This window comes from Pieris rapae, chromosome 14, assembly GCF_905147795.1.
Source record: "Pieris rapae chromosome 14, ilPieRapa1.1, whole genome shotgun sequence".
In the NCBI taxonomy this organism is placed as follows: Eukaryota; Metazoa; Arthropoda; class Insecta; order Lepidoptera; family Pieridae; genus Pieris; species Pieris rapae.
In genome coordinates, this window is record NC_059522.1 from 4,743,875 (window position 1) to 4,756,678 (window position 12,804).

Sequence of the window (12,804 nt, forward strand, 5' to 3'; positions counted from 1 at the left end):
AAACACGTTCACATAATATGTTCGTTCTATTGCTTAGCAATAGTATAAGCAAACGAAACGTTATTACATCGTAAGTAATGGGTTTTTATTAAATTATTATTGGCTTTGGGCCTAGATCTTTCATAATACACACACATTTAAATGCCGGTTTTAGGATAAACTTTTTTTTCATTAAACGACTAAAAATGCGTACTTCAAAATGACACGAAAGTACACGAGACAAGGATATACTTGCACAGTAGGGTTGGAAAGATGAGAATGAGTTGAGCATTGTATTTAATAGGCTGACATTGCTAGGTTTCTTTCATAATAAGCACATCCTTAATAGAGCTTATAACTTTACACTCCGATAACCGTTATTTAGGTAATAGTTGTTTATGTGAACAGCAAGCGTCCCTTTATAGTTACCACTTTAGTGGCTTTGTATGGTCAGTCGTAAAGATACTGAACATTATGACATGTAACTGTAGGCCCAAATTAAACTTTTTGATGACCACTACTAAACTACAAATTTTATATAAGCATCGTGTATTAGTATACATGACAAATACATATTGGCTTATTTAAATTATGTTTCATAAGTTTTATGTAATTTGATGTTGTCTTAACTTTGACTTGCTTTTGTTTGTTGCGTCTCCTTGACTTTTTTAATTTATTTAAATGTTTGTAGGTAATGTGCTTAGTGTATATAGTTCGGCGTCTATCATTAATTTATCACCATAAGAAAACTTTTGAACTCAAAACAATTATTGTATTGATCGTCTCGTCACCGTCATCTGTAAAGTCTAAAAGCATAATTTATTTGCGGTGATAAAAATAATAATAATAAATTAAGATAAAAATGAGAAATAATAATATGGTTATTTGTACCTTAATGATAATCCCTACAATTATCAAACGTATGCGAATTAATGATCCTCATTCTTCCCTTATCTCGTCCAATAATACCTTATCATTTAATTATATATTGTCATTTGTTGTTTAAAATTATTTAAAGTGTATAAAGTTATTTCCATTTTTATTAACAACTTGGCCGTCTTGAGTAGCCTATTAGTCTTCTTGAATGTCTCGTTATTATATAATTTCTAAAGTGTGAATTTTGCACTGGCTTATTCATTATAAAAGTATTTGGACGATATTACGATTTCATTTTTCCTAACGTTTTGTATCTCTACTCAATTTATTCGATAATTTTAATGAATATCTTTTAAAATTAATATTCAGGGATTCCCGAAACAATGTTTATTAAGTAGGGTTTATAATATAAATCTTATAGACTTTCATAATTTAACAAAACAACCGCTTGGTCCAAGGTTTCCAAAACCAACGTAATCCATACATATGCAACATTACACATTCTATATACAGTGAATTTTTAAGTTCTTTTACAGAATAAATTTATACTTATTTATTGTGATAAGAAAATTCTCATGTTAGTGTTAGTGTTAATAATTTTATGAAATTATTTTGCGATATGGACATCCATGAGTCAGTCAGTTTCTCAGAATAAGTATGTTGTATACTGTTTAAGATTCGAGTAACGTGCGACCAGTTCTAATTAGACCTCTATTCGAAGTTTGCCAGACACGAGTTTTGTCTTGGCTTCGTGGAGTCCGGATAGATTTCTTAATCAGTTCCTTTTTGACTACACTTTGTGTTTATTTTATATAGTGTGTACAACAATATTAAGATTATGTATATCATTGTATTTTATAATAACTACAAATTCATATTTTATAATAAATATATAACTATTTCAGTTCAGCAGGGCTACTCCGTAAAATCGATAATAACAATAATAGCGGCGCTACAACCCTATACGGGGGTCACATTGGTTTTTTTGTTTCATAGACGGTAGTTAAGACTTCTTTCTGATACATGACTTTCTGGGTTTGAGACATGCCGCTTTCCTCACAATGATGTCTTTTTCTGTAGGAACGAGTGAGATAAAAGTCGCATACTGAAGTCACTAGGGAAACACTGCTATGTATAATCGATAGCTATTTCAAATATAAACGACACTTATAATATACGAATTATACTAAGGGCCTGTTTCACAATGTCCGGATAAGTTCCAAATAAGCTATTTATTACTTATTGGTAGGATAAACAGTATTTTTGCGTTTCACGACTGTCAGATAGCGCTATTTGTCATGAAACGCGAAGTATCTTATTTGGAACTTTTATCTTTTGGAATAATTTATGTGTTGCATAGCCATTTTGTACTTTATCCATACATTGTTAAACAGGCCGTAAATTAACTATGTATTTTAATAAGTATTAGAATTAAAACCAAATTCGCTGAAGTATATTTTACCAAAGGTATGTTATTCTGATATCACTAGAAAGATCATCGACCATAGGCTTGAACAAGATCTTAGATGAGAGTCATGAACTTTTGTATTATTTTCAAAATGAAAATCAATCAGATTCCGCTCAAACACAGATCCATTCTATAAATAATGTACCGATTACGTAAATTAATAATCCGTTTAATGTAATATAAACCATTAATAAAAAAATGTTTCTCAAGAGAGAATGCAATAAAGTGGCCATACAAATTTAACTAGGATACAAAACAAGTGCTAGGTTTTACTGCAGTTTAATTTTAAACTCTTGAACGCTTTGCATCGGATGCAATTTCACGGGACATTGAGGCGGGCTGCAAGTTAAATTAATACCTCCAAACCATTTATCGCTAAGCGATTTTCTTAACATTCTGCATATTAACTATTTGAAACGAAGTATTTTAGAATTAAGGGATTGCAATGTACATACATACATTGAGTGAGGCTACAACCCTTTATGAGTGGCCTCAACCACAACATCTTGTGAACATTTCATCGTTCGCCTTCTAACGCAATAATTTACCTATTCGTGTGTGTGCTTTAACGCTGGTCGCTAAAAGTCATGACCAACTGGACACCAGTTGTATGTTGTTATGTTGTATGTTACACGTAGAACTTAACAATTTTTTTAGAACAAAGTGTTTATTTATTTATTTTTATGAACACTTAGTTACATTGCATAAAAGAATAAAAACATGAAACATAATTTAATGAAAACTGAAATAGGATACATAAAAAAAACAAACAGTAAAAAGTGCACATAAATCATGATAAACTAATTCAAGATCAGTCTCACGTCAATTAGTTAGTAGTGAGGTAGTTAGTACGCAAGTTAGGGATATGACGTAATCTAATAATATGTTAAAAATATCGTAAAGTATTTAATGATATTTTCAAAATTTTTAACGTAATTACTGGAATACCTAACCAAAATGTATTGTTAGGACAATATTCAGAGCTTGAATTTTTATAAATGGTATTCACCTTTATCAATTCTTCCGGTCCCAATTAGACAGGCTTCAAAGAGGCCAATATTTTTTTATAGACGTACTCAGAGTGATCCATTAACTCCAAAGAAAATATACACTCCAAAATTAACAACAATTAAGAAAATAATAATATTTAATATATTGATTAATGCATAGCCAGGCCATTTCTTCACAAATTAATTGTTTTGGAAGTGTTATAATAAATAGAGGGCATTTTTTTAATTTTTATTAAATTTTATAAATAATTAAGCAGTTTCATTGCATCCTGCAATCTCTCCGCAAACCTTCAGGTATTCTAATTATAACTGAACTTCATTATGTATACAATTATGTATAGATTTTGTGATTTAATTCTATTTGATCATCATCAGTTTTCAGTTTGGCAGGGATTTGTTATATGAATCCGTCCATCGTGGTCTCTTATGACGGGGAGCTCTCTCTCTAAGTATGTCATAAAGACGTCGCTGTCTATACCAATGATTTCTTTCGGCCCACGATTTTTCGATATCATCTGAAAAATAGAAATCTAAATTAAGTCATCTAAACCGAATCCAGTGGCTCATAAAATCCCTGTATAGTAGTGGAAGTGACAAAATCCGTATATTGTTTGTAATTCTCGTATAAATCGTGGCCGTTCAACAACCAGATGGATCGATCAAGTGAAAGACTCATCGTCTTCAATGCTATACAGTATGACAAGGGAAGCGCTGGACAGAAACCGATGGAGGCAGGTGGTCCACTCTAGATGCTTCGTTGCTGACCACTACGCTAAGACATGAGCTGCCGACTAAAAAGAGAGAGAGAGAGTTTGTAATACTAAGTGAATAGACAAATAATTAATAAATGGTAATACGAATAAGTATTTAGTATCTTTACCGTAATTCATAAGCTTGACACACATGATTTATAATTGAACCCAGTCCTTGATTCAAATGGCGAAACTATATTTTTAAACGTAAATATATACGTAAAACAAATCACCTTTTTGCGTTAAGCTATTATTAAGAAAACTCACATATGAATGTATCATGCTTCATTCTCGGCTTACAAGACGTTGGATATAGTCGGAAAAATCGGGTTAGAAAAGAAAATGAACCGAGAAAGCCACATTTTGGATATTACGTGGGGGGTGGCTAGAAAAGCCAAAAAAGGGTTAAACTCAGTTTTTTCATAATAACTTGGTTCCCCGTTGAGATATAAAAATTTTTGAAGAATACTTTTTTGTTGCTCTTTGCATGATCTACAATTAAGGTCCCACACATTTTTCACGTATCGATTATCGTTATCGAGCTTGTATATATTGTAGATCCTGATGATCGATAAAAAAATTTTTTTCAAGATGGCGGAAATTGTACAAGGTTATTTTGGTTGACAATTTGAACTTAAGCTTTTATAGCCGCCCCCCACGTAATATCCAAAATTTGACTGTCTCGGTTCATTTTCTTTTCCAAATGACTGGACTAATAGTAATTCTACTGTTTTTGAACGTGAAATTTATTTAAAAATTCAATTATCGCTAACACCATTATTTCCAAACCATTTCAGTTAAATCCATCGACCACTAAATCCTAAATCACGTATGCAATCACATAATAGGAAATGCAAACCACGAAGCAATACTAAATGCGAGTCAATTTGGTGGATTTAACGAGTATTTCATTTTAGTTAGCCGAGATTGAACTTAACTAGTCTAGGTTTTGGACTAAAGTACCATAATTTTGATAACTGCATAGATTAAAGCTTATTTTGATTAACAGTGAGTTCCATTTGTATTAAAAAAGGCATCTATAGGACATATTTGTACATAAGTATCTGAGAACATATTTAGCTATCTATATATTTAAAAAAAAAATAATTACAGTTGACGAATTCTACAATACGGCACGTTTTTTCTAAATATTCTATTATATTCTATCTGCATGAAGGAACTTGTTTTTAAGGTAAGTTTTCGATACGTTAAAATAGTATGAAAATGTCTATATTGCAACTAGATCAGATTTGTTTAGATTCCCTTTTACTTGGTTTATAAGATATATAGGTAAAACGTAATATTCCTTCCATTTACTACGCCAGGCATCTAGTCTCAGAATACCAGGGTATAACAATTGCGCCAAATTGATAGTACAGTAGTTTCGGAATTCAACTTCAATGTATATTAAATTAATCTCGAACTAGCTAGTGTTATTAAATTTGTAAAGAATATAATAGAAAGATAAAGGTATATAGGAAATTAGTTTTAAATCATTTAAAATTTAAAGTACCTATGGACAATGTTATGTACTTGTTCCTGTAATATATAAAAATAATGGATATTGTAATCATTACTGTTTATTGTGAACAGTTTATTACATTATACAAACAGAACATTTTAATTAAGTCCCATTAACTGAATAAAACTAAAACTTCGTACAAATAATTAACATAGGTATTCATTGTGCAATTAGGCTGTACTGTTCATTGCATCATTAAACATAATTAACAACTAATGGTATACATAAATTCGTTTATGATGCACCTAACACTGAGCTGTCTCTTCTACGATCATAAATCGTAGTAAGAGTACCAATCAAGCGCAGAAGTAATGAACGAATACGTAATTTTTTAATTTTGAACATATTATTAAAATATACAAAAGGTAATGTGGTATTATAGTAAAACTACTTTGATTTTAATATAGTACCAAAAATGATATATAAATAATAATAAATAAGGCGGTAGGCTCTGGAGTGGTTCGTTTGTGTGGTCTGTGGTGTACGTTCGTTTAATTTACACTAAAATGGCTTGGAAGCGCCTAAAAATATAAAAAATCCATCGACTTACAGTAAAACCATCACCTCCCTCAGCCAAGAAATTTTGTGTTACGATTTTGTACATCTTATTGGGGTCCAAAGGCTCGTATCGTGGTACATCACATTCAATACAACGCACAGTCACATTGAGAACTCGCTGATTTAGTGGTCTGGAACCGTCAAAGTTAACTCGAAGACCTGGAAAAAGTGGAAAAAAACATAACGCCAACCACTTTTGTTTTCACACAAGTCTCAAATATGCGGTTATCTTTTTGTATGTATATTCGAATTTAGAATAGGTCATAAAGTATTATGAAACGAGGTGTTTATGGTATTTCAAAATGAATTTTATATGTTTTAATACATTCTTTTTTTCTTAAGAAAGGCTTTATTATATCACGGTATGTGGTATTAACGCAGATTAGGCCACGGCTGACAATTTTTTACAGCGCCACGATCTCTACGAGCTATAGACTCTTTAATATTTCCTTAATGAAATAGATTCATATCTATGATGATAGGGATAAGAGATATACTAACCAGAGTATTGTAACATCCTTGCCCCAGCCCAAGGTTGATTGGCTACGCTGTATTCCAACATCTCCAGAACATGGTCTCCGCGTAAGTCAAACACTTCAACGGTATTTTCAAATGGCATAGACAGTAACATGGCTTCGAACGTTATATCTGAAAAAGTGTTTTTAAAAAATATAGGTTATTCATTTTTTCATTAGAGCGCGGCCACACTAGGCGGTAAAAGTGCGGTGCGTTGCCGGAGCGGTGCAGCAACGTCCAACATACACATTACCATACCATGTCACACAGGTGTCGGCGTCGCACCACAAGCGCTGGTCTTGCGACCTACGGGTCGAGGCGGGGAGGGGTAAAATATATTGCAACACCGCAACACCCTATAGCTCGAAATAATTGCGGTGCGAAGACGCAACGCACCGTTACCGCAACGTGTGGCCACGCTCTAATGAAAAAATGAATAATGAAATCTAATAATTAGTGATTTTTTTTGTTTTAGTTATATATAGGCTTAATTTACAATATTTTAATATTTATATAACATTTTTTCCAACTCTGACTTAGCAGTTCTTATCGTGGTAAGAAACTTTACAACGTATAGTACTAGTGTTTATTAATATTATTGAAGTTCTCAATTGTAAGTGCGTCACATACAATAAATTACGTTTTTATTTATCATATAAAATAAATAAAATAATTGTTAATATTTGCTTAAAAGCTACAATATTAACGAAACGTATGTACATTATATAATAAAACACTAAAATCCTTAGAACGTTCGAGCCACAAATAAAACTGAAAGAACAAATCTAATGATACGTATTCTATTCTGATACATAATGCCGTGTAACAGGGTATAAATTCCAGTAATCACCAGTCTAGTATAGGCTTTGATCCATAGTGCTTAAGTTAGTTACCTCCGCTGACAATGTCACTCCGAATAGAGCCTCTGTTCATTACACAGAAGTGTGCGTAATGCCAATTACTTCCTATAGTTTTATTCATGACCTGAAAAGGGTAAAGGGTAAATTAATAATTTGAATAGTATCCTATAATAAAATAATAGATTATTATTATTCAAATCATAAAAGTGACCTACCGATTTGTTATATTAAATATCTCAATAATTAAATACATAAATATTATCATGGTTTTAAAGCATAGCAGGATTTCAAACCCTTAGTATTTGCACAAATCCTGCAGATTATCTAGGATAGTACGCTACATGAAGTATAACATTACGAGCACGTAAATATGATAGATATGAAACAAAACGAACAAATCTGTTTCTACGCACATATTTCTTTACTATTTTTACCAGCCAGACTTAATAGAGACTGACTGGGAGTGACTTAGTCGAAATTTATTGGAGAATATTATTATTATTAAAAAAATACTTACAGCGTGCATAAAAGCTTCACAAATCAAGTTTCCTAGATTACACTCACCACAGCGACAATCTGCAGAGAGGAATACTTTTGATTCACCCACTTTCCTTTTTGCTAGCTCGTTTATTCTTGGTAAATATTCGTTGATTTTCTCCATTACATCAGGAGCTGCAAGTAAAGAATTAGTTGTTTCTATGATATAGCATTGAAATCACTGTTTTCTTTAGAGAAAAGTAACCAGAATATCTTAATCTTAATGTTTTAATAAATAATCTTAAGAATCGGTAATATGAACAAATAATTAGTAGCAGTGTAAATAATTTGTAATAACAAATAGGTGAGATTTAATACAAATAAATATCTTATCAATGGGAAACCATTACCTGTGCGTTTAATGCCATGCTGTAGTATCGTAGACCGAAAAATATATGTAATAGGCACAACTTGAATATACCTTGAATCGTTTTTATTATTGACATTTGGAATAAATTATTTTAGAATTTGGTTTATCAACTTTTCAAAATCTATTGTTGTATTAATACGTTCGATGATTTTACCTTCTTCAACTTCCGGTCCTAGATAATGTGGATTTCCGCTCCAATCCGTTATATGACCGGCATCATCGAAACTTAATTTGATTTCACCCAGATATTCCGTATGCGCGCCCGCTTGTACAATTAACACTTCCTGGAAATTATTATGCTGACTGTTTATATGGATTTTGACGATGAATGCTCCCACGAGTATGTAAGTGCGTGCTCCTATTTCAACATGGTTCCTGCTAATAGAGGTCAATTCTTTGTTTTTAATTTATTTTATTATTCTTTATTACTCAAGATAGAAGATGGAAGATGGAACATGGTGTAATGGTTGCAGCTCCTTACAAACTTGTATAAAAGAAAAAAACATGGCGATTAAAAACAGTGGCGGAGAGTTTATTGCCAGTTCTTCTCTTCCGTTCTACGCCCTTGAGAACTGGCAGTAAATATAAAATTAAAAATAATTTAATGCATATTTTTTTTTGACGTTCATAAGTGTACATTAAGTTACCTACATTAATAAATGATTTTGAATTGAATTGTACTAAATGCAAGCCTTAGCCTTTCATTTTATTTAAAAATAAATATAAATTATTATTTTAATTTTACCAATTACCAAATCTCATAATTACAAACATACAAAAACTCATTTCTTCGTTATTTTGTTTCTTATCGATTTTACCTTTAAGCCAGTTTTTACTTCAATAAAGGGAGAGTTAAATTATAATAAAAATAAAAATAATTAAGGTTTATTAATGATGTCTTATTCTATATACGTATGTATATACTTACTCGTTTATGTTCATTTTGAACAGTTAGTGGGTACGGCCCATATGGGGTGTAAGAAGAGTTTATAGGTGGGGCTCCATTATATAGAAGTGTGTGGCTATGCCCACCTACAATTATGTCAATGTGAGGCCCCGCACGACGAGCTATCTCTCTGTAAAGTAAATGCAAACACCCTTAAAATAGGCATACCGAATGAGGTAATACACTTTTTTCAGCGTAATGTTATATGGGGAAGGCTTGAATGATGTCTTTTCTTAGACAAGTAGGCGAGCAAACTTATGTGACTGACACAAGCAAATTTTTGGATCTAAGACTTTTGCATGTTGTCTAATACTTTCAAAGTGTAGCGATCTTTAAAATGATAAGTATTTGCACAACTCTCTCAAAATAAATATTGTATAAATAGCATAGGTTTCAGTATTTGTTTTATTTAATAAGTTCTTGTTCTTTATTTATTATTTATTATATCTATGGACTAAATAACAGAGTGGCTGTTACGTCATCATTTGTTTTTCTAGTTGTTCAGCTTAAGTTGATTAGCCTTCTGAGTCTAACAAAAGCCATAGACTTTTTGGATCCAAAGAATACTGCTTTTACTGACTGCGAATATTAAATATATTGAAAGAAAAATCCATTGGAGCACTGGATCTAAACGGACCGCCTCAGAGTTACGATTATCACGCTTAAACACTGTCATAATTTTTTTTTATGATTACCCTTTATCTATATTTATTATGTATTATATTTAGGCCGCTAGTGTTATTATATATACAGGAATAAAAGGAAGGTGTTAACATTGTTAAAACTTAAATCTTATCAAATAAAAAAAATCCTTTCTAAATTCTAAATTCTATTTTTTTTTATGTAACAGAAGGCAGACGGGCAGGATGATGTTGATGTCTCACCTGATGTTAAGTGACACCGCCGCCCATGGACACTAGCACTGCCAGAAAGCTAGCAAGCGCCCTGCCGGCTTTATAAGAATCGCTCTTTACTTGCGGGACCCTAAGTCGAATTGGTTCGGAAATACTTCAGTGGGCAGCTGGTTCCACATAGTGGTGGTGCGCCGTAGGAATTGGTTTAAAAATCGCTTAGTTGTGGAACGACGGACGTCAAGGTGATACGGATGGTATTTTGTATTTCTGCCTTGACGTCCGATGATGAAACTCAGCTGCAGGTATTAGTCCGAATAACTTTTGTTTGGATTGTTTAAATCATAATATATGATTACGAATACATACTTATCAACATCTATACCACAGTGTGATAAAACTACAATAATATCAACGCCTTGTTGAGTCAATTTCTCAGCTTCAGCTTTTACTGTTTCAACTTCGTCTTTAAATTTAAGTTTTCCAGTCATAGCTAATTCCTGAAATAATGTTTTAATTACAAACATGTTTTTACCATGAACCCCAAAATTCACATTTAATTTGATTTACAGCAGAACACCCGACTACTTTCCTCAAAAATATTTACAGGATTACGTCCCACATAATGTTCTATGGGCCTTATTCTATACACGTTAGAAAAACAAATTAGAGTTTGAAACCCCGACCGCGTTTTGTGTATTGAAGAGTAATCTGATTCTATTTCTGAATCTACTTTTGAGAAATCTACTTTAGGCTTTCACTTAAACCATAACAGCTCCTTGACAAAGTACATTATATAGAAAATTATATACTTATAGACTACACTTAAATATACTTACATTAGTACTTGAAATAATAACGCCAATGATACCAATCTTTCTTCCATTCTTCTGCACTACAATACTTGGCTTATATAAGCCCTGAATACTGGGTTCCTCATCATCTATTATGTTGGCTGTTACCACTTCATGTTCAAGGTTTTGGAGGTAAGGAACCAGTTTCGATACTCCATGATCGAATTCATGGTTTCCTAGTACCTATAGGAATAATAGTAGGAAATATATGTTTGCCTTTGAGTAACACATGCAACCAATAAAATATCAGATATTTGTATTATAAAGTTTGTTAGTGTAGTTTACTGATTTTTTAAGTATTTCTGATATAAAATGCGGTATTCAGTGGATTACCTATCTACCTCCTATTCTACTTAATGTATAGACACACCGATTAGGTTGTAATAATTTGATTGTATGTAATTAATATCAGCTCATGTTGGCATGCTGATAAAATCTTACCTATGTTACCTTCGAGATCTCTTTAGTACTCTAAAAAAGACTAGAACCATCGCTAGTATAGCGATTGTCATTCAGATATTTGTATGCCTGATGACTTGCAATATTAGTGTAAAAATCGCTATCGCTATTTAGCAATTTTGGGTTAATACTTGTGGAAATTATTAGGTACATACATGAGCATCATGATACACCATATTCATAAAGTCTTTCGACACGTTCCACTTCAAAAGATTGAACCAGATGGTACCTTGGAAGGTATCACCACCGTTTAGCACCAGGGTGTTGGTCTCTTTTTGCACTGATTCTCGAATCTTTGTCGCCAGTCTGGCGAAGCCCCCAATGCATGGTCCTGCTGCTGGGTCACAAATCCTACCCGATTGACTAGTTTCTACGAACCTTGAAACACACAAGAATGTTGTGTAAGAATGTTACATGGTTAAAAGTATACGTGAAAAAATCAATGCCGAGGCTCAAAAGCAGGATCTTACTATGAAATACTATCATATCATAATCCAGATCTGAGTGTTTGCTTTGCTCGATCTTACCGACAGAATAATAAAATAATATGAACTGGTTATTTAAAGAAAAAAATCATCATCATTCCTAGCCAGATCGATTTATCGCCCCCGAAACCCCCCGTATGCTATTTTCATGAAAATCGTTTTATGATTCCAATTATATATAGTTAATTATTATCTATACAATAATTGCTCGTTTAAAGATATAAGATATATAAATTCTGAAACGTAATAAAACATCACGTCTGAAAACTTACCTCGCATGAAAATCATTGTAATGTACAATATTTAATTTATAATCCTGTCCACTCACACAAATAACTAAACCTAAGAGAATTAAAACCAACATTTTCTCGTAATCCACAACGATTAGTGTGAAATACGGTTGCTTGTGTTGTTATCTTATATGAAGCATCCATCTGATAAGATAAAATTATATTTAATATAATTTATGTTGATAATATAGGGACGTCAGAAATAGAATTAAGATTTTCACAATTTTACTTTACCATTCTCTCGACTTCATATGCCCACGTGTTGCATACTAGGGGCACATTCACATGACAAGCGTTCAATGCGCGCTTTGATAACGCGCGTTTACACAACTATATACATTGTTGCTAACACGAGTTTAAATAAAGCGCGCAATGAACGCTCCGTTAGCGCTGGCGCGCTTTGAGTTCGTGTGTGTATCCGTTCCGAAACATTTATCAGTGAAGTAGAGAACTGCCTTACAATATAAACAA

General features: G+C 32.4%; 1 protein-coding gene across 1 annotated transcript; it reads right to left on the reverse strand.

Moving 5' to 3' along the window:
• Positions 1 to 2,301: 2,301 nt before the first annotated feature.
• On the reverse strand, positions 2,302 to 12,448 carry LOC111000251 (apyrase). The gene is made up of 11 exons (XM_022269630.2): positions 12,316 to 12,448; positions 11,714 to 11,936; positions 11,085 to 11,282; positions 10,615 to 10,745; positions 9,377 to 9,524; positions 8,603 to 8,732; positions 8,059 to 8,213; positions 7,575 to 7,665; positions 6,667 to 6,813; positions 6,158 to 6,324; positions 2,302 to 3,848 (listed from the first exon to the last, which is right to left on the reverse strand). Exons 1-11 carry the CDS (start codon positions 12,405 to 12,407, stop codon positions 3,705 to 3,707), a joined length of 1,626 nt encoding a protein of 541 aa, XP_022125322.2. The 5' UTR covers positions 12,408 to 12,448; the 3' UTR covers positions 2,302 to 3,704.
• Between the last annotated feature and the right edge of the window lie 356 nt (positions 12,449 to 12,804).

Coding starts and splice junctions, on each gene's coding strand:
- LOC111000251 (XM_022269630.2), bottom strand. CDS start 12,407: ATGTTGGTTTTAATTCTCTTAGGTTTAGTTATTTGTGTGAGTGGACAG. Junction 11,283..11,713: donor TGGTGTATCATGATGCTCAT/GTATGTACCTAA, acceptor TTATTCCTATAG/GTACTAGGAAACCATGAATT. Junction 3,849..6,157: donor AGGGAGGTGATGGTTTTACT/GTAAGTCGATGG, acceptor TCTATTTTTCAG/ATGATATCGAAAAATCGTGG.